The sequence below is a fragment of the Muscardinus avellanarius genome, assembly GCF_963383645.1.
Source record: "Muscardinus avellanarius genome assembly, chromosome: 1".
NCBI classification, from domain to species: Eukaryota; Metazoa; Chordata; class Mammalia; order Rodentia; family Gliridae; genus Muscardinus; species Muscardinus avellanarius.
In genome coordinates this window covers 182,020,409-182,041,699 of record NC_137786.1, presented here as the reverse complement: position 1 = coordinate 182,041,699, position 21,291 = coordinate 182,020,409, and the positions used below count along the sequence as shown (strand labels likewise).

Here is a 21,291-nt window from a genome sequence, read left to right as displayed (position 1 = left end):
GGGGTGAGTAGATACAAGAATATCTGAAGAAATTAATGTTTTCCCTTGCTTGGAGCTACTAAATATTCACATTATAAGCTGGGCGTGGTGACACACACTTGTAATCCTAGTACTTGGGAGGCTGAGACAGGAAGATCACAGGTTCGCAGCCAGCCTCAGCTACTTAGTGAAGCTCTCTGCAACTTAGACTCTGTTTCAAAATAAAGAATAAAAAATGGGGTGTGGGTGTAGCTCAGGAAAAGAATGCCCCTGGGTCCATTCCCAGTACTACAAAAAAAAAAAAAAAATATATATATATATATATATATATATATATATATATGTTCACATTATAAGTAAGGGAGCTAGGGGATACTGGGGATTGATTGAGGCATTCTACCTCTGAGCTACACCTCTAGCCTTATTTATTATTTAGTTATTTGAAACAGGTTCTTGCTAAGTTGCTGAGGCTGTCCTTGAACCTGTGCTCCTCCTGTTTCAGCCTCCCAAATCCTGGGATTACAGGTGTGCTCCACCATGCCCTGCTAAAATCTCACATTTGTTGAGTCCGCTTTGTCAGGCTTTCTACTGGGTGACTTGCCTGCTTTATCTCAGTGTATATTTTCACTGCAACCCTATGAGGTACATCATTTTTATATGATAATTTCTGTATTATACCTAATTTCTGTATTATAAAACCTAGGCTTTTAGAGATTATTTTCCTGATATATCATACAGCAAGGAAGACCCCACATCTGGCATCCAGAGCCCACTTCCTTGTGGTGATTCCTGTAGGGGACTTAGTGGGGTTCCCTGGTCTTACCTAGGCAGGGAGGAGGAATTTTAGTGCTCTTAGTGAGGGCCCCACTCACCCTTCTTGCAGCATTCAGGCCCACCCACTAGAAAGGGAGAAGGCAGCAGCGTCACTAGTTACTAGGCAGGGAAATGGTGGGTGGTGGAAGCCAGGGATCACGTGATCTGTCACATGACAGCAGATCTGCAGAAAGCCGGAATGGGACTCCGAGCTTGGTGAGAAATTTGGGGCCCTGGGAGAAGGGGATCAATGTGGAAGGAGTGGTTGTTGGAGGGTGGGAACATAATAGTAATTACACTCCCGGTGAAATCCACCTGCTGTCCCTGCAGCCTCCTAGGGCTCTTTGCCCTTGTCATCGTCAGCAAATGCACTTACAGCCCAGAGCCTGACCAGCAGCGGACGTAAGTTGATTTAGCACTGACTGCCTCCTTCCCTGTTCCCCATTCGGCACCCACTCTCCTGGTCCTAGTTTCCCTCACACTTTTACCAGCGTCTGGCCCCTATACTGTAACCTTATCCCCAGGTTTCCAGGTTTAGTTCCCTATCATTCATATCCTGAGTTCATATCTGTTTCTGGGATCCTACTTAATCTCAACTCCTAATTCAGAACCTTCCCTGACCCACCCATGTTTCCCATCCACACCCTAACCAAGGCCATGTTCCTGACCCCTGACCCTGCAGGCTGCCCCCAGGCTGGGTGTCCTTAGGCCGTGTGGACCCTGAGGAAGAGCTGAGTCTCACCTTTGCCCTGAGACAGCAGAACCTGGACAAACTCTTGGAGCTGGTACAGGCTGTGTCGGATCCCAGCTCTCCTCAATACGGTGCCCGTGGGGACTGGGGGCAGGAAGTGGGATGCAGCAAAGGATCACAGGGCTGGGTAGGGCGTGGGATGGTGCAGATCTTATCAGAGTCATGCTCCTGTTGCCTAACAAGGGGATGCTATAGGGCAGATGAACTCAGCGACTGTCTTTGAGTTTCTGAATTTTAACAAGTGTCCAAAACTAACTTACATTCTTCCCCCACAAGTGGACTGCCTATGTGCTCAGTCTAAAACCAGAAAGTGGATGTTGTTAAAAGCATAGGTCTTATGATCAGGTCTAGATTCAAATTATATTACTTACCAGCTACCAAATGAGGAAATAGCACCTAGTAATTAAATGCTCATCAACTTAAGTTCCATTCCCTACCCTAAATCCACTTCTGTTTCCTCCTCTATTCAAACACTGGGACTGCCAGTTCCAACTCTTACGTTGCCTCCGAATAGTCCACTTCTGGCCTATTCTCATGGCCACCAGCTCAGTTGTTTATTCTCTCTCCAGGACTATTGCCCAGCCTCCTGTTGGCCTTTAGTCTCCTCCCCTCCTTCTCACTCCCCTCTCTAAGACAGTCAGAATCCTTCCCCTGGTTAAAGTCCTTATGGCAGGGGAGGGCATGAGCGAAGGCTGGAGCTGGGGGAAGGAGACAGTCTCATCACCTATGAAGTGACGACTACTGTGCATGGCTTCATACAGGAAACAGTGACTCACCATCATCTTAAGCTTAAAGTCAACAAGTATGAAGATCTGAGCTAAATTAGATGTTATCACATAATTGGCTCCAAAAGTTTTGAAAGCTTTTATGGGAAATGGAAAATTTAAATCATGGCAGTGCATGCTTGGTGCATCATTTGCAACCAACTGGCCTTTAGGATAAAACCATGGCATTTCGCATATCTCCAGAATTTTCTTCCCCTGTCCTCAAATACATCTAGCATCCTCAAAGCCCTCCTGATGTCTCCCAGTTAGGGTCCAAAAAGGCAACTTGGGAAAACAATGAATGAAGGCAAGACCCTCTTCTGAATCCCTGCAGGAAAATACCTAACCATAGAGGATGTGGCTGAGCTGGTCCGGCCATCACCACTGACCCTCCGCACAGTCCAAAAATGGCTCTTGGCGGCTGGAGCCCGGAACTGCCATTCAGTGACCACACAAGACTTTCTGACTTGCTGGCTGAGTGTCCGGTGAGAGAGAATGATTACCCCATGGAGGACACCAATTGTCCCACCAGAGAGACTCGTCTCACCCCAATGGGAGGGAATTAAGAGCTTATGGGTAGTAGTCAGTGCATGAGGAAAAGATAAGACCATTCAGTGGTGCGCAGATAGCCTCCCCTGCTCTGTTTCATATTTTCTGACCTCTGTTTTCTGATCTCTGACCTCCAGACAGGCAGAGTTGCTGCTTTCCGGAGCTGAGTTTCATCGTTTTGTGGGGGGATCTGCGAAGACCCATGTTATAAGGTCCCTACGTCCCTACCAGCTCCCTCAGGCCTTGGCTCCTCATTTGGACTTTGGTAAACCTACTGGGGTTGGTGGGGTCTGGGGCAGGCAGATCCAAGGGCTGGTGAAGTTTAGATGCTGTAGGGGATGTGGGGTAGGGTCAGGAGTAAAGTGGGTATTGAAGTTTATAAGGACTCCTCAACCTGACTGCTCTCCACAGTGGGGGGACTCCACCGCTTCCCCCCCACATCATCCCTGAAGCAACGCCCTAAGGCACAAGTGGCAGAAACTTTTCGCCTGCACCTGGGAGTGACTCCAGCTGTGATCCGTGAGCGGTACAACTTGACAGCACGAGATGTGGGCTCTGGCACCACCAACAACAGCCAGGCCTGTGCCCAGGTGAGCTGAGCAGAGATCCTCATGGCTTCAAGGTGTCCTGAGTGCCTTCTCACCCTGGAGCTCACCTCTGTCTCACCCTCCCTGCTCTGACTTCTTTCACAGTTCCTGGAGCAGTACTTTCACCCATCAGACCTGGCTGAATTCATGCACCTCTTTGGTGGCAGCTTTGCTCATCAGACATCAGTAGCCCGCGTAGTTGGAAAACAGGGCCGGGGCCGGGCTGGGATTGAGGCCAGTCTGGATGTGGAATACCTGATGAGTGCTGGAGCTAACATCTCCACATGGGTCTACACTAGCCCTGGTACTTCTAAGGGGACCAGATGGTGGGGAAGTGGGATGGAGGTAGCTGTTGATCCTGTCAAGGGAATACCATGAGCTAGAGGGAGGTCTTGACAACCCCCCACCCCAACGTCTACCTTTGTGCCTATCTCTCAAAAATAATCCAGGCCGGCACGAGGCACAGGAGCCCTTCCTGCAGTGGCTCCTAGTGCTCAGTAACGAGTCAGCCCTGCCACATGTGCACACCGTGAGCTATGGAGATGATGAGGACTCCCTCAGCAGCGCCTACATGCAGCGGGTCAACACGGAGTTCATGAAGGCTGCCTCTCGGGGTCTCACCTTGCTCTTTGCTTCAGGTGAACTCCTACCCTAAACCTAAGCCTCCCATCCACCCACCAGAGTGGAGGTCCCTACAGAGACCTCTCAGCCTGGTCTCTGACTCATAATTTGAGCTCAGAGTCTCAATAAGAATTGCTAACCTGACTTCTAAATGCTGTGACCTCCTGCGATAACCACTGATACTCAAATTTCCTCCCTAGCATCTAACCCTATATACCAAATTCTGACCAACTAATATGGGTTCTAAACTTGTCTCTCTCCAGGCGATAGTGGGGCTGGGTGTTGGTCTGTTTCTGGAAGACACAAGTTCCGTCCTAGTTTCCCTGCCTCCAGGTAAGCACCTACCCTTTCCCTGTGATCACAAATCTTTCACCTGTGACCTTGTGACGTAGAACCTTTGCCTTGATCCCATGAGTGCTCCTGTGTATGGCTCAGCCTTCAGCTCCTATTTTACCCACCCTGATGGCTGCACATACCTCTCTTCTTCCTGAAGGTCCCAGGTCTCCTGTGGGGGACACAGCTCCCTATATTCCTATTCCTCAGTCTCTAGACATTTTAGTGGCAGATTTAGTGGGTGTTCTGTAGAGAGAGAGAAAAGTGTACATAGACAGCTCAGACCATGCCTCTCAATGAATCCAGTATACACGCTTCCCTACCGTGTCTGACTCCTCCAGGAAGACTCACGCCATACTTTACCCATCTCCACACATCTTGGGAGTCCCCTTGGGTCCATTACTACCTGACTGCTGTCTTCTGCTTTAGCCCCTATGTCACCACAGTAGGAGGCACTTCTTTCCAGAATCCTTTCCTTGTCACACTTGAGGAAGTTGACTTTATCAGTGGTGGCGGCTTCAGCAATGTGTTCCCACGGCCTTCATACCAGGTACATGCATGTTGCTTGGACAGAGGGATGGGGGACTCCTCAATTCAGCAGATTGCTGAGCAGGCTACAGGGCACCAGTACTCACTTAGAAATGCCTTTCAGGAAGAAGCTGTAACCCGATTCCTGAAGTCCAGCTCCCACCTGCCACCATCCAGTTACTTCAATGTCAGTGGGCGTGCCTACCCAGATGTTGCTGCACTTTCTGATGGCTATTGGGTGGTCAGCAACCGTGTGCCTATTCCATGGGTGTCTGGAACCTCGGTAAGAATCAGCCAGACTCCAAACCCCAACTCAGGATTACCCTCCCCTTGCCCCCAAGACCTTGTACCCAGAACCCTTAATTCCTAGACATCTCTGATCCTTTCAAATATCCCTACCCAAAAGTCTAATCACTTGGAAACTCAACCTCTACTTGCATCATCACCTTGCAGGCCTCTACTCCAGTGTTTGGGGGAATCCTCTCTTTGATAAATGAGCACAGAATCCTCAGTGGCCACCCTCCTCTTGGCTTTCTCAACCCAAGGCTCTACCAGCAGCACGGGGCAGGACTGTTTGATGTGAGCATGGAAGGGAAGGGTATAGATGTCACAGAGGTATGGGGAGGGCTACAATGAACTTGGGGGCTGTTTTGATGAAGTGGGATAACCTCTGGGATGCGAGTAGAAGGTGAAGAGGTGTGGTCTATTAGAACTGGTACCAGCAACCCTGATCTCACACCCACCTTTCCTCAGGTAACCCATGGCTGCCACGAGTCCTGTCTGAATGAAGAGGTGGAGGGTCAGGGTTTCTGCTCTGGCCCTGGCTGGGATCCTGTGACAGGCTGGGGAACACCCAACTTCCCAGATCTGCTGAAGACGTTACTCAACCCTTGACACTTTTCTGCCAGGAAAGTTCACCCGTCCCTGGCCCTATAGCAGTCTCTTATTTGCCTTCTTGGAAGCCTGCTGAACACTCAACTGTGGGTTGCTGCAGATAGCTTATCTCAATTCTGAAATGCTGTAGCTGATTCCCAACCTTACCCTGCTCCATCACACTCAGATCTCCCTATTCCTGCCTCAAGTTCCTCAACAAGTTGCTATAAACAGCATTTTTTTTGGGGGGGAGTGTCTGCCCATCCCTCCATCTCTTCCTCTTTTCAACCATAGAGGTGAATACAGGGCTAGGAGGTACAGTTCACAGACTGCAAATTAGCAAATGCTGGTATCAGCAGGCCCAGGTGTGATGCCCACCACCTCCTATACTGATTGCGTGCACTATTTCACTTCCTCTTTTCTCCTTAATTCATTGCTGTGAGACCCCTGTCCTCACCTAACACTGAGAAGTAGTGGCTTACTTGCAGCTTCGTCCAATGTACGCTTCTCAGTCTTTGCTTCATGGTCTTTCCATCATAGTTGCCCACTTATTTTCCTTCCTTAGCTTCCGGGGCCTAACTTCTCTAAGCAGCCCTGTCTTCATCCTTCATAGACTTCTGCTTCTTCATAGAATGCCGCCATTCTTCACTGCTCTATTTGCTCTTACCATTTTTTTCATTGTCCCCTGGAATGAATTACTAGCATCTATAAGCATCACCATCTCACTAAATAAAATTTTCTAGCCAATAGTGATTGATACCTCAAATGTAAGACAATGTGATACTCAACACTCTTTTTCCTCCCAACCCCAAACTATTTCATCTTGGGCTTCTTGTTTTGTTTTTGTTTTGCTATACTTCTTCTAACCAAGCAGAAGCCTGTGTCATTTTGACTCATTTTCTTCACCCCTCCACACTTTATTCAATCAATAAATCTTACTAACTTTACCTCTTAAATTATCTTTATCCCAGAGTAATTTCAATTATATTTCCTAAGAATATCTAGAACTTATCCTACTCTCTCTCTCTCTCCCACTACTCCATTTGCTTCAAGCCATATTCTCTCTCAAATTACAGGGAATACTGGCAAAAGCAGTGTCCTTACTCCTGCCCATCCTTAAACCATCTTCCAGAGTAAAATACAAATCCTAGGGAGCCATGTATTTGACTGACAGAAACCCTTCAGAGATTACTGGATAAAGTTCCAAAGTTTTATTCATGGCTCACAAACCTTCCTTGTTATTTCTTTCTGAGTAACAAATCATTTTCCCTCTCCTCTCCCCAAAGAGCTCTCACCCTAGATCTCAATAATCTGTCCCCTAACACCACTGCCTACTTGAAACAACTGCCTACTTGATTCCCAGGGATCTTTTAAGACTTAGGAAGTCACCTCTGGTTCCTCGAAGTTAGTTGATTTTGATATGGCAGAAAACCCCTAGATGTTTGTTTGTTTAGTGGTACTGGTGTTCCTGGAAGCCCTTCTACCTCTGGGCTACACTCCCAGACCTATTTTATACTTTCTTTAAAATTTGGAAACAGGATCTCTTAAGCCAGCGCGGCTGGCTTTGAACCTGCGCAATCCTCCTGTTTCTGCCTCCCAAACGCCACCACTTCTGGCTTTTTTTTTTTTTTTAAGCTAAACCTGGTTGAATCTTTGTTCTGATATAGACCATGAGAGCCTTGGCCAATTAAGTTTTTCTGAGATAGTTTTTTCCTTTAAATAGAGACACCAATACCTGCATTTCATAATCAGGAAATAAAATTAAGTGGAGTCATGTTGACAGACTGCCTCGAGCCTGGAAGTAGGCAGCAGGTGTTAGTCCCCTTCCTTGCGCTAAACACCCAGTGCCCACCTCCAGCACTGCACCTACGCATGGCATTGAGATTGCGGTTGACTTGATCCCCTCCCTTCCCAAGACCGTTGGTGCCTAGAGGACTAGTATCTTGTCCTACTTAACTTTCTATTCCCAACCTCTAGCTCAGGAGTTAGCAAATACGAATCAAATAAATGTGTATGGAATTGAAAGCCTCGTGTTTTCACCCGTGATTCTGCATGTCTTTCCCAAAACTGAAACACCCCCTCTCCAGCGACAGCAGCGCCGTGCGCCGCCGCTCTCCTCTCACGAGCGACAGGGAAGGGGACCCTTAAAAGGCTGAACAAGGGAAAGCACAAAGACCGCAGATTGCCAGACAAGCTGTAGTCCATGATGTCGTCGGGCGGATGAGCCCAAGGCAAGGTCTGGGCTTCCAACTGAATGAAGTATCCCAGACCCGCAGGAGAGCCCTAGACGCCCAGTGCTGGCGGGCGGATCGGCGACGGCAGGCAGCGGCGCTCCCCGCAAGCGCGGGAGGGCGGGGCGGACGCGCCGCGCGTGACGTCACCGCGGAGCGGAAGCGGAAGCGGCTCTGGTCGCCGCCTCTCCCACCGGCCTGATGAGCTGCAGCGGCTCCGGCGCGGACCCTGAGGCGGCGCCGGCCTCCGCCGCCTCGGCCCCGGGCCCGGCGCCCCCGGTCTCGGCTCCCGCCGCCCTGCCCGCCAGCACCGCCGCGGAGAACAAGGCCAGCCCCGCGGGGACGGCTGGGGGACCTGGGGCAGGAGCCGCGGCTGGGGGCGCGGGACCCGTGGCGGCGCGCGCCGGGGAGCCCGCGGAGCGGCGCGGGGCGGGTGAGGGTCGGGCCGGGTGAGGGTGAGGGAAGCGCCTTGGGTTGGGCCAGCGGCGGGGGAGGACAGAGGAGACAGGCGGACCTAGCTGGGACACGAGCCTCCCACCTCCATGCCTCAGTTTGCCGATTCTCCTTCAGCTCCCGTGTCGGCGGGCGGTGCGGCGCCCCCGGAGGGGGCTATGTCTAATGGGGTTTACGTACTGCCGAGCGCGGCCAACGGAGAGGTGAAGCCCGTGGTGTCCAGCACGCCTCTGGTGGACTTCTTGATGCAGCTGGAGGATTACACGCCTACGGTGGGCTTCCTGCCTGAACAAGGCCATTGGCCCGCTGTCATTGCCAACTTTCAGCCACACCTGCGTGCTTTCCAGCGTCCTCTCACATTTGCTCCCCTGCTAGCTCTCCTGTGTTATTCCCTCTGCCCACCCAAACTGTGAACCTCCTGAGAGGCAGGCCTAGCCGCCTTTCCTTCACTCTTCCCACTCTCAGCCCATCAGCCCACTAGGGCTGAAACTGACAGTTGTCTAATTGGTTTCTCAGATCCCAGATGCAGTGACTGGTTACTACCTGAACCGTGCTGGCTTTGAAGCCTCAGACCCACGCATGTGAGTAAACCCAGGGGAGGTCAGAGCTTTGGGTCCTTGTGCAATCTCTCTCTCTCTCTCTCTTCATACCAGTTTTGTTTTTTTCTCTCTAGAATTCGGCTCATCTCCCTCGCTGCCCAGAAATTCATCTCAGATATTGCCAATGATGCCCTACAGCACTGCAAAATGAAGGGTACAGCCTCTGGAAGCTCCCGGAGCAAGAGCAAGGTGTGACGGACGGGAGGCTCATGAGCCAGTTAACTACCCTCCACAGCAGTAGAGGTTTAACTTATTCAGAAACACCCCTCTGGGAAAACTGCACCCTAGGGGAGGTCTAAGGCCCACTGAGGGTCACCCACCTGGGATTGGAATCTGGGATTCCTGGCTCAGCTGGTGCTCCTCCCTTTTCCCTCAGGACCGCAAGTACACTCTAACCATGGAGGACTTGACCCCTGCCCTCAGCGAGTATGGCATCAATGTGAAGAAACCGCACTACTTCACCTAAGCCACCCGACCCAAATGTACTTGTCTATCCCCATGTCCCCACACCAGGCCTGTTTTCATAATAAACTTTATTGTGACAGGCGGGGCCGATCCCTCCCATGCTGGGAGACACCGTGTGGCAAGTGACGAAGCTCTGAGCTCAGCCCCCTTTGGGGCCACAGTGGTAGGGATGGGGGCAAAGATGGGCCCCATAGCTGGGGTAGTACCATGACTGGAGGCAGGGGAGGCAACCAGAGGCCTGCAGCTTTGGGGAGGTGCACTCCCCCCAACCATGTCTTGACACCTCTGGAGTTTAGGCAAGGACCTTCCAGTCCTACTTGTCCTGCATCTTCTCCAGGATAGGCACAATCATGTCGAACTTGGGTCGCTTGGCAGGGTCTTCATTCATGCAAATCTTCATGAGCTTACACACATGGGGGGAAATACCTGGTGGAATGGTAGGCCGGAGGCCTTCTAATGCCACCTATAAACATAAGGAAAAATGGGTGAGTCTCAATTGAGTCTGTATTTGTGGGCAGAAGCTTCCAGCCCACAACAATGACTGTCACCACCACAACCATTCTCCCAACACAAGTATGTATAGTTTTGCGCTCACCTTCATTCCAATCTCCATGTTGGAGAGGTCTGCAAAGGGCACCTCTCGCGTCACCAGCTCCCACAGAAGAACTGCAAAACTCCACATGTCTGCTGAGCGTCTGTTTGTGTCTTCAGGCTTCTTCTGCAGAGCTGGACAGAGAGGTTTTGTCTGTTCCAGCTGCCTATCCTATCCTGTCTCTCTGCCCCCATATTACTGAGCTGGTCCTTCTCTACCTCCCAACGTGATGCCCTCACCCACCTTCAGGGGCCACCCAGGCAGGTGCATACATGCGCCCAGGACATTGGAAAGAAAACTTGACGTCGGCCATGCTGATTCGGGCAGTCATGTCCTCGTCAATCTGAGGAAGAAAGAATACATGGAAGGAGGTGAGTCCTATCTTAGATAGGCAAAGGTTTTGGGGGCCTGGATCAGGAGTGAACTTTTGGCCTCACCATTACACTACGGCTATTGAGTGCATGTCGTGGGATGAGGGGCTCCAGTGTGTGTAGGAAAGCCATGCCTCTTGCCATGTCTAAAGCAAACTTCACAGCTTGGCTCTGGTCCACGACAAAATCTAAGAGGAAACAAGACAGTTTGAGAGAGACTCGTACCCTCCTCCCAGGCCCTCCCCAACAAGACCCACATCTACTCACTTGTGCCTTCATGCAGTACATTGTAGAGGGATCCATATGGCATCCAGTGTGTGATGAGAGTAGGATGAGGAGCAGGTGGAGACTGGCAGGCACCTAACACTGGGAGCACATTTGGGTGCGAGAAAATCCTGGGAGAGGGAAAGAGAGTCACTAGCTGAGACCCATCATAACAGATCTCCCCTCTCCATGATATTCTGAGTAACTTGAAATCAGCAACTTCCACTTTAGGCCTTGCCCCCACCTGAGCCGGGGACACTCCTCATTGAAGTCCCTGCTCTTCCGTGTACTCCAGTCTCGGACCTTCAGGACCTTCACGACAATGTCATTGCCCTGCCAGCGGCCCTTCCACAGCTAAAAGGCAGGCAGGGGTCAGAAGGTTTTAACTAAAGCCATCACTTCCTTGCACACTAAATGGAGGAAAAACTTGAAGACAGAGCGAGTATTTTGTGGGGGTTTAGGGAGGAGGGGCAAGAAGGACAAGGGTCACCTCTCCAGAATGATTCTCGTTGAGCTTCGCCAGAAAGTTGAGCTGTTTGAAGTCAATGCCGGAGTGTTTGTTCAGGGTCCCATTTCCTGAGAGTGTGGGCAGGTCAGGTACCTAGCTTTACCCTAACCCAGCCCCAGGAGCCCAGGATTATTCTCTATTACAACCCCTTCCCCCACAGCAGTGACTCACGGGGCCGAGTGCGGGTGGTCCCCTTCCAGAACGTGTCCTTGTATGGAATACGGTTGAGATTCTGGCCCATCTTCTCTGCCCGTTCTGGGGAAGAAAAACAGTTTTAGCCTGAGTTGTGGTATGGAGGGAGGAGACAAGCTACGAGGGACAAGAGGACACAAATTAGGGGTGGGGGATGGACCTCGGAGAAGCTCTCTCAGGGGTGCTTTGGCTTTGTCCACAGGCATCTCTCCATACTTGTTACAAATACTGACGAGGGCCCCATTAGCCACCAGGTCCTAGAATGAAAAGGTCGCTCTGATGAGGAGGGCCCCTCGACCACCCTGTCAGTCACAACCCTGTGAATGTCACATGGTGTCACTGACAGAACAGGTTGAAGGCTCCAGGCTCATTTTGCTTCCCACCCATCCCAGGACTTGGGGCCTAAGTACTCACCTCTGCCACTTGATCTTGGCCCCAAAAACAGGCATAGTGCAGAGGCACATTCCCATGTTCATTCACTGCATTGATATCGGCCTTGTACTGTAACAACTGGGTACCATGGCCAAGCAAAAAAGACAGAAGGTATAGTCAGTCTCAAGTGAGATACCCATGTCAGTATGGGAAAAGGGAGAAGAGTACACGTTCTACTTAGATTGCAGGCTTGTGACTGAGCTCAGGACATAATATGTAATACGTGTGTGTGTGTGTGGAGGGTGCATACCTTCTGAACAATATCACGGTGTCCGTGACTGGCTGCCAGATGCAGGGGGGTGTCATCCCCCCGGTTCATCACATTGATCCGTGCCCCCCGCATGATCAGCATCTCAACCACAGCAGAGCGGCCCTCTCGACAAGCCCAGTGCAAAGGAGAAAAGCCATGGTCGTCCCTTTGAGAAATGGGCAATGGTCATTGAGCTGGAGGTAAGATGGAGCCAAGGCTGTGACTCATGAAAAACTGATGGTTAACTCTGTATACTCTCTGCGAAGCCTGCATTTTCTAGGACTTCATTCATACCAGAAATTCTCAAAGGTCCAATTCAGGCCTCTTGAGCTCCATACCCAACCAACCACTTGAACATCCCAACAACTCTATAATAAGATGCATGATCTTCATCTTCTCACACACCTTTTCCTCCCTGGCATGCCCTATTTGGTAGTAGCACCTGGTTTTCCCTGTACCCTTTTGGCAGCATCTATTGTCCTTTATTTTCCACTGTTTCTTGTGCATCTCCCTACTAGCATTAGTTGTACTGGATTGCAGAATGGTGGGCTGTCTTGTCTGTTAGACTGTCAGCTTCTTGAGGGAATAGGCTAACAGCAGGTGTGCAGTACATGTTAATGGGAGAGGTATTTTAGAGAAGGCAAGCCACAGTTCATGGAAAGGGAGCAAGCTTAAAGTTTGGCTATGAGTCTGAAACTAACATCTAAAAAGGAATGGAATTAAAATGTTTTGGAGAGGTTTATAATGAGAAATGCTTTTCATTACTGATGAAGTAGATAACAAACTACACAAAACAGAACTCCCTACTTAGCAATGCTGGACACAGAAAACAGGAAAATGAAAATAGCTGTTTTAGAACAAAAGTCATCCCTGATTATTTTTTTCTTTTCCCAATTTTATAAAGTAAAAGTAGTTTACAAACAAAACGGGGTGGAAGCTGGGTCTGCCCGACAGCCTGGAGCCATAAAAGGAAATTCCCTCCAGTCCAGGGCTGTAGATCCAAAGGGGTGGAGCAGAAGGCGGGCCTCAGTCCCACCAGCAGCCTCCAGATGCCTTAGTGCTGTGCTCATTTCCCGTGTGGGGGCTCTGGGCGGGGCCTGGGGCTGATCAAGATTCTGGCTACCCAAATGACCCCACAGCTGAAGGGGGCGTGTGCGGCCTTTAACTTATCATTTCCTTTCCACAGCTTGCCCTCATCTGCTCGCACAAGCAAACGCTTTCTCCGGATGTGGGTATCCCCGGAAGCAATTACACCCCCTGCCTGTCAGTCTTGCCTCCCAGACTTTTAATTTGTGCCCTGACTTATCGTCCCCCAAAGTCCATAACCCTAGAGGAGGCTTAAGCCTGAGGACAAAAGTGGGCACATGGGTTCTCCCCTCTGTCAGGCTGCCTGTCACCTCAGGACCTGAACTTTTATCTCAAGGAGGCCTGCAGGGAATTAACCACCTCCTCATATCCAAACTAGGACCTAAACCTTCCAGCTAATGCCAACCTTTACTAATGCCAACTTTACCTTCTGGCAGCGAAGCAGTCTTCAAAGATGCCAGTCCCATTGGACAACTCTGCCTAAGTCTCTATATCCTAACCAAGAAAACAGTTAACAGGGCTTATTCTCTATCAGAGCACCCTTTATGAATTATATGCAAAATGAAACTAGTGACTTTGCAAATCATTAAGAAAAAATAGTACAAGTCTAATAGAAACCAGTGCAGCCTAGACTAAGATGATTTTGATCTCTCAAAAAGGAAACCCTCCCAACCTTAAAAAATAGTTTAAAAAATTACCCTGGATCACCAACATTTTTTTGTTGGTACTTTTTTCTTTCTTTTTTTGTGGCACTGGGGATGGGACCCAGGGGCATTCTATCTCTGAGTTATATCCCAGCCCTATTTATTTTTTTTATTTTTGGTACTGGGCTATACTATACTCCCAGACCTATTTATTTGGAAACAGGGTTTCACTAAGTTACTGAGAGCCTCACTCAGTGGCTGAGGCTGGCTTTGAACTTGTGCGATCCTCCTGTCTCAGCCTCCCAAATGCAGGGATTACAAGCGTGTGCCATCACACCCGGCTTTATTCTTTATTTTGAAACAGGGTCTCACTGAGTTGCAAAGGGCCTAAGTAGTAGCTGAGGCTGTCCGCAAACTACGATCCTTCTGTCTCAGCCTCCCAAATGCTGGGATTATAAGCGTGCACCACCATGCCTGGCTTACTTTTTTTTTTTTTTTTTTTTCCTATTGCAGCCAACATTCAAAAAAAAAAAAAAAAGGTACATATTTATTTTCTCTTTCCTTAGCTCCCATTCACTTTTCGACCTGCCAAAGTCTGCCACCTTGAGGGCACTGATTGTGTCTGACTGTGGGACTCTTGCACCCAGAACAGAAGGTATTCAGTATAGTTTCTTATTTGAAAGAATTCAATATAGCCTGGTTTCTTTGCCAATTAACCTTCTAAAATAGCACTCACAGATCTTCAAATATATCCTAACTGTAAAGTCAACAGTAACTTTAATCAGGTTTTTTTGACCCTGCAGGTGCCTACACTACTATTGACCACTCCCCCTATATTAAAATATTTATTCTCTTCTCTAAACTATAGTCATACCTTTTTCTTTCAACCTTTGGCTGCTCTTTTTAGTGTGCCAGGCTTCTTCTCATCTTCCCTCTTGCCTTCCACTCTTCTGTGGCACTGTCTTTACATACATCTCTGGTCTCATCTATATGCCACTATCCCCAAATCTGTCTACCAGTAAGACCTAACGCACTGCAAGTCTGCACAACCAACAACCTATTTAACACCCCCCAAGTTGTTATATTTTCACCATAACTTGAACATGTCCCAAATAGAATGTCTCATCCTTCAGTTTTTTCCATCTCAGCAAAAGCACCCACCATCTATCCAAGTGCCTGGGGCAGAACCCTGGTCATCTTTGACCCACTTCATTTTTCTTCATCCTTAAGATTTCTGGGATCTGATCCCTTCTCATTTTTTCACCTGTCTCAATTCTGGGTCAAAACATCACGACAAGGATGGACTGGGCAACTGCCTCCTTCCCTCCTGCTCATCATGAGGCATCTAAGATGATAATTTACAAATGGACAGTCTTGTCATGTCACTACACTATAAAACCGTGCTTGAGGTGGAAGCAAGATCTGGCTGACCCCTGCAAACCTCCAGCCTTATCTCCAGTCCTTTTCCACTTGTACCCAAGGCTGCAGCCCACACACATCTTCTATCCTTCAGCTACAGGGAACTCCAGACAGTTTCCTGGGGCTCTTGGCTCTGTCTTGCCGCCTAAACCTTTGAACATGCAGTTCCCTGAAGCTGGGAAGCTCTCTGCAGCTTCTGCTTGTGAAACTCTTACTCAGCAGTCAAGATTCAGCTCAAATACAAGCTTCCTCTATGGTGACCCTGGCCCCCAACAGGCTGTGCTTAGTACTCCTCACACTGAATGGCTGGGTCAGCCGCCCCCAGCAGACGTGAGCACCCCACGCAGCGGCGAGAAGACTTTTAACCTTCCTCTCACCCACCAGCCGCTTCAGCTCACCCCTGGTTGAGATCGTTCTCCGTGTTGTCCAGCCACAAGCGCACTGCAACCGCGTTGCCCTCCCGGCACTGAGTGAAAATGTCGTCCATAGTAGCGTCCCGGCGCCGAGTCCCCGGGACAGGGGCAGCCTGGGGACCGTGGGGGGATCCAGGGAAGGGGGCGAGCCCCAGCTTCGTGCCCTAGGGAGAGAAGCGTTTGTGCCGAGGGTGGGGGCTGGGCGCTGCGCCCGGGCCGGGGTCGGTGCAGGAGTGCGGGCGGCGGGCTGCCCGAGGCGAGGGAAAGGCGGGCTGGGCGGGGAGCGAGTCTTTAGGACCTAGTCTCTCCGCAATCGACGTCGGGAGCCGGGGTGCAGACCCTTCCCCGCGAACAGCGCTGGAGGAAGGGGTTCAGGCTCCCGACACCCTGGGAGAGGGATGGGGTCCTTCCCGGGGGCGGCGCCGGCGCCCGGCTCGGAGCTCCGGCGGGCAGCGAGGTGACGGGTCGGCAGGGCCCCGGGGCAGGGGCGCGGGTCCCGCACTCACCCGGACGCGGGCTGAAGGCGCCTTCTCCGGGGAACTCCCGTCCGGCCGCGCCCGCCGCCCGGCCCCGCCCGGCCCGGCCCCTCCGGCCAGCGCGGGCCGCTCCCTCCCCGCCCGCCCGCCCGCGCGCCGGCCCCTCTAGCCCGCGAGCGCCTGCACTCGGTGGTTGTGCGCGCCGCGGGCCGCTCTAGCCGCCGCGGGCTGGGCTCTTTGGTTCCTCGCGCCCCGGGTCCGGCTCTGCACGTGGAGAGGAGCGCGCTCCGCCACCCGCATGTTCGAGGAGCCCGAGTGGGCCGAGGCGGCCCCAGCAGCCGCGGGCCTCCGGCCTGGACCCCCGCGGCCTCAGCCAGCGGCCGCCGCGCAGGTCAAGGTGAGTGGCCCCGGGCCGCCATGGGTGTGGGGGGCCCGGGATCGGACCGCGAACACCCCACCGCTGGGGGCACGGCTGTGTGGCCTGGGAAGAGGGGCGCGGCACGCCCGGGGGTGGGTCCTGATCTGAAGACCCGGGGACTCCAAGAAAAATGAAATAGTTGGTGAAGAGAAGGGGTTTCTCGGACCGGAAGAACGTGCAGAGGGCCTGGAGCAAGAGCTTGCTATGTTGGAGTCACACACCGCAAAGCAAGCCGTGGTTCGGGGTACTGAGTAAATGAGCGATGGTGTTGAATGCATAGATGGAAAGTTTTGCATATATTGAGGTTAGAGAGAAGTCAGTGAAGTGTTTGTATTTTAAAAGGTGTGTTTCTTTCTCCCCTCTCCTCTTTTTGTGTTTGTCTTGTGCTGGAGGTAAATCCAGGACCTTGGGAAAGCCAGGCAAGGACTCCACCACTGGGCTACAAACCCCCAGCTTTGAAATGGCTGCTGGTTTTAGTGTGGGGTACAGATTGGAGAAAGTAAGGGCGAGTGGCAGGCAAGGGTTGTCAGTATCATTGTTCAAGGGAGGATGGAGGAATGGAAAACCTCCAAGGTAAGTGTCTGGCATAGGACCACACAGTAGGACTTCAATCCCCCATCAGCCTCCCGGACTCTTCCTTTAAGCCCCTTAAGTAGTGAGGACTTGTGTACTTCCTCAGGGTTTTCCTGCTGGCTCTCATCCTCTGACATGTAATTGGCTTTCTTTTATTTCTTCCCTTCCATCCCCACTGCCATCATCAGAATCCAGGCAACTGGCCTCTGTAGCTTCTTCCCTTCAGGTTGTTCTCCACCCTACAGCTAGAGATGTGTTGAATGCACACAGGTGACCTGTTTGTCCTGTGTTCAAGAAATCTCCCTGCTTTTCACAGAAAGGGATCAGCTGGAGGAAAAAGCCTGAAGTGAAGGGTTGGAGCTCCTTGTTTTGCTTTGATCCTATTGCTGGTGGCATTAGCATATTTCTGTGTGGAACCTCAATTAACCACCATTTACACATTGAATAAAGTAGGGCAAGTGGTTTTTTCTTTCCTCTGGCCTCCCAGAGGTTGAGGTAGGAACAGGAAAATTCTGCAGCAGGTAGACTTCCCCATAATATAGTCAACTGGGAACAATCAAGATGCTTCTGCCTATAACTGAACCAGGTCCCCATCTCTCCCTTCTTATTTCACCAGGCCTTACTCATTCTCCTCCTGTTTTATCTCTTTATTTTCCTCCAGGGCTCCAAGCGCCGCCAGCTCTTGGCCACGTTACGGGCTCTGGAAGCAGCATCTCTTTCCCAACAACCCCCCAGCCTACCCGACAGTGAGTCTGAGGAGGAAGAGGTAACAAGGAAGAAGAAACGTCCCCAGAAGGCCTCTTTGGCCACTGCATCTGCTGAAGTAGGGGAGAAAAGGAAGAAGAAATGTCAAAAGCAGGGCCTGGCTTTCAGCGACTCTGAAGAGGAAGAAGTGAAAAGAAAGAAATGCCGCAAACAAGATCTTGGCAATGAGTCTGCTGAAGAAGAGAAGAGAAAGAAGAAATGCCAGAAACATGCCCCTCTGCACCCTACCCAGCAGCTGGACAACGTTGACCATACAGGTATCACTGGGTGTGTGTGTGGCACGGTGTGGAGGATAGGGACCCAACTGATTGTACATACAACAGAGGTTACTCCCCCATTAGGATTGGGGCTAGGCAATAAGATATGTTTTTATCCAGGCCATAGCCTCTATTTCAAGGACAAGGTATGGCCAGGATGACTTGCCAAGCTTCTGCATTTAGGGGTCCTTGCCTCAGATCATGCTTTCCTATCTCCTTTCCTGCAGGTCACAAGGCTCAGAAGAATAGTGCTACAAATGACCCACCCAAGCCAAGCCCTGGGTCCACTCCCCCTAACCCCCCTCCTACCTTGAGCCGGAAGCAGTGGCGGAATCGGCAGAAGAACAAGAGGAGACACAAGAACAAATTTCGGCCACCTCAGACACCAGACCAGGTCCCTGCCCAGGCCCCCTCAGAGGAGACTGAGGTGCCTCCTGCCCCCAAGCCAGACAGTCTGGAGGCTCGGGCGGGGGCCCTCCGAGCCCGCATGGCACAGCGGCTGGATGGGGCCAGATTTCGCTACCTCAACGAACAGCTGTACTCAGGGCCCAGTAGTTCTGCCCAGCGTCTCTTCCAGGAAGACCCCGAGGCTTTTCTCCTTTACCATCGTGGTTTCCAAAGCCAAATGAAGAAGTGGCCACTGCAGCCTGTAGACCGCATTGCCAAGGATCTTCGCCAGCGGTGAATGGGGGGTGGGTACTGTGAGAATTCATGTGAGTTGTTCAAGGGCCCAGGCCAGAACAGTGTGTGACTCCCCTCTTCTGCTCCCAGGCCTGCATCCCTGGTGGTGGCTGACTTTGGCTGCGGGGACTGCCGTCTGGCTTCAAGTATCCGGAACCCTGTGCACTGCTTTGACCTGGCTTCTTTGGACCCCAGGGTCATTGTGTGTGACATGGCCAAGGTAAACCCCTTTATGCTTCTGGCCTGTACTTTTTTTTACCCCTTTTTCTCTCCCTCCCCATCCTGGTATCCAATCCTGGCACTTGGTGCTAAATTTCTCTTTCTGACAGTGTGCTTCATTCAACATTCCCGCCTGCTACAGGTGCCTTTGAAGGATAAGTCTGTGGATGTAGCTGTGTTCTGTCTTTCACTGATGGGAACCAACATCAGGGATTTCCTAGAAGAGGCAAACCGAGTGCTGAAACCAGGGTAGGTGCACCCAGGACACAGGTACATGTGTCTGTGCCTGCATGTGTCTGTGCATTTATACAGAACTTCCTACCATTTTCAGGGGTCTACTGAAAGTGGCTGAGGTCAGTAGCCGCTTTGAAGATGTTCGGACCTTTCTGAGAGCTGTGGTCAAGCTGGGCTTCAAGGTCATCTCCAAGGTAAGGGCCCTGAGAAGTCTGTCCCTGTTTTTGTCTCAGGTGTGGTCCTTTTCAAGAGAATGATATTCAGGAAAGAGGACATAGACTCAGAAATAGATAGAACAAAATGTCTAATTATGCTCCCCAAATGCACAACTCTAGGAGAAACTCTGGGAAGCTTTCTGAGCAGGGTATAGAGGGAGGTGTTTTGAAGAGTTGGGATTTAGGATTTGGAGCTCACTGAGTCTTTTTTCTGCCTCTAGGACCTGACGAATAGCCACTTCTTCTTATTTGATTTTGAAAAGACTGGGCCTCCTCAAGTAGGGCCCAAGGCTCAACTCTCAGGGCTGAAACTTCAGCCATGTCTGTACAAGCGCAGGTGACCTCTAGACACACCTTGAACTGGGAAGTAAGTCTCAACTTCAGGCTCGGAACTGAAGACTATCCAGCCAGGCCTTGAGCCAGGACCTGGTACTACCTTTCCTCTGCCCTAGGAACAAGCTGTGATGAAAATCCTGGCTCAGCTCTGCTCTGATGAAGGCTTTTTGGTTACAAGAAGCACTCTTGGGCAAGGTAAAGAATAAGTTTATTGTAAGGACAGGGGAATATTTCTGGAAACCATAAATCACCTTCATTTTCATGAAAACTAGATGGTTTGGAATTGAAGGATCTCTGGGGTTAGCTCTTCTTTTCATCTTTCACAAGGCACACAGACTTTTTATCTTGGACTCTGTATTTTGTTCCCTTCTGATCCGAACTGACCAGCCTTGGATCACTCCTAGCTTCTGCTCCCTTAGCTTCACTCTGCCTCAGCCTTCAAGACTGCAGATGGGAAGGTCTTGCTTCAGAGCAATTCCAAGCCACCCTGCCACTCTGGAGTGGAAGTCATTTAATCTATGAATATCACATTCCTCATTTGGAAAATGGTAGGATTCCTGTCTTACAGCATTGTTGTGTCAGCTAATTGAGGAGGTCTATAGCTAGGGCTAGGAACATAGGAGGTGCTCAATAAACTAGCTGTGGCTTTCATGTGTCGTGTGCCTTACTGTTTTTGAAGACTCTCTCTGGACCAGGTTGTAGGTTAAATGAATTTATTAACTGGGGAAGACTCTGGGAGGGTTCAAGATAGGCCTTTCAGCTAGCTCATTTCATGGGATGAGACTTAGTGGATTCTGAGCTTTCCTTGGAGGGAGGGTAGGCTAGGACTAGGCCTATGATTCAAAACAACAACTAAGCCGGGTGTGGTGGCGCACACTTGTAATCCTAGTACTTGGGGGACTGAGATAGGAAGATCAAAGGTTCACTGCCAGCTTCTGCAACTTAGGGAGACTGTCAGCAACCTAGTGAGAGACCTGTTTCCAAATAAGAAATAAAATTGGTCTGAAGGTATAGCTTGGAGGTAGAATGCCTCTGGGTTCAATCTCTATTACAAAAACACCCAACTAGTTGATTCCATGCTGGGCTAAGGGATTGGGCTACTAATTGGCATCCATTGTCCGTTGTTTCTGCCTTGCAATGGGCCCAGATCAGCATGTCCTGGGAAAACTATAGTCAGGGAAGGCTAGTGCCAGGGGAAGATGAGCTGAGATGATAGGTCCTAGACTTCTCCCAGAAGGTAGCTGCCATGAACCCAGGTATAAAGAAAGCTACAGTCTCTTGTACCTATTCCCAAGAACAAGACCTGAGACTGTCCACTGGAAAGTCACAGATATCAGGGCCTAGGCTGGGCCGTGAACCATTCAACAGACACTGCACAGTGCCTTGGCAGGTTCTCTACT

At 50.7% G+C, this 21,291-nt stretch overlaps 4 protein-coding genes across 5 annotated transcripts; 3 read left to right on the top strand and 1 right to left on the bottom strand.

The window, feature by feature from the left end:
• Window positions 1–940: 940 nt before the first annotated feature.
• Window positions 941–5,819, top strand: TPP1 (tripeptidyl peptidase 1; the record flags this gene model as incomplete). The annotated part of the gene is made up of 13 exons (XM_080707710.1): window positions 941–1,008; window positions 1,123–1,194; window positions 1,475–1,614; window positions 2,642–2,792; window positions 2,994–3,121; window positions 3,268–3,446; window positions 3,549–3,747; window positions 3,893–4,081; window positions 4,328–4,397; window positions 4,827–4,947; window positions 5,050–5,208; window positions 5,379–5,504; window positions 5,679–5,819. The coding sequence occupies exons 1-13, from the start codon at window positions 965–967 to the stop codon at window positions 5,817–5,819; spliced, it is 1,719 nt and encodes a 572-aa protein (XP_080563836.1). The 5' UTR covers window positions 941–964.
• Window positions 5,820–8,230: 2,411 nt separating this feature from the next.
• TAF10 (TATA-box binding protein associated factor 10) lies at window positions 8,231–9,547 on the top strand (the record flags this gene model as incomplete). Its single annotated transcript, XM_080710676.1, has 5 exons — window positions 8,231–8,462; window positions 8,600–8,754; window positions 8,999–9,063; window positions 9,156–9,270; window positions 9,458–9,547. The coding sequence occupies 5 exons, from the start codon at window positions 8,231–8,233 to the stop codon at window positions 9,545–9,547; spliced, it is 657 nt and encodes a 218-aa protein (XP_080566802.1).
• Window positions 9,548–9,859: 312 nt separating this feature from the next.
• Window positions 9,860–15,791, bottom strand: ILK (integrin linked kinase; the record flags this gene model as incomplete). 2 transcript variants are annotated; one of them, XM_080709920.1, is made up of 12 exons in its annotated part: window positions 9,860–10,009; window positions 10,142–10,272; window positions 10,382–10,481; window positions 10,576–10,697; window positions 10,777–10,904; window positions 11,018–11,127; window positions 11,264–11,349; window positions 11,453–11,536; window positions 11,634–11,730; window positions 11,888–11,983; window positions 12,156–12,321; window positions 15,703–15,791. In XM_080709920.1, the coding sequence occupies 12 exons, from the start codon at window positions 15,789–15,791 to the stop codon at window positions 9,860–9,862; spliced, it is 1,359 nt and encodes a 452-aa protein (XP_080566046.1). The 2 variants fall into 2 exon arrangements, with proteins under 2 accessions (XP_080566046.1, XP_080566047.1); XM_080709921.1 differs by lacking the exons at window positions 11,264–11,349; window positions 11,634–11,730.
• A 700-nt stretch (window positions 15,792–16,491) lies between these two features.
• RRP8 (ribosomal RNA processing 8) lies at window positions 16,492–19,896 on the top strand (the record flags this gene model as incomplete). The annotated part of the gene is made up of 7 exons (XM_080709908.1): window positions 16,492–16,590; window positions 17,846–18,206; window positions 18,434–18,887; window positions 18,978–19,107; window positions 19,249–19,355; window positions 19,438–19,534; window positions 19,777–19,896. 7 exons carry the CDS (start codon window positions 16,492–16,494, stop codon window positions 19,894–19,896), a joined length of 1,368 nt encoding a protein of 455 aa, XP_080566034.1.
• Between the last annotated feature and the right edge of the window lie 1,395 nt (window positions 19,897–21,291).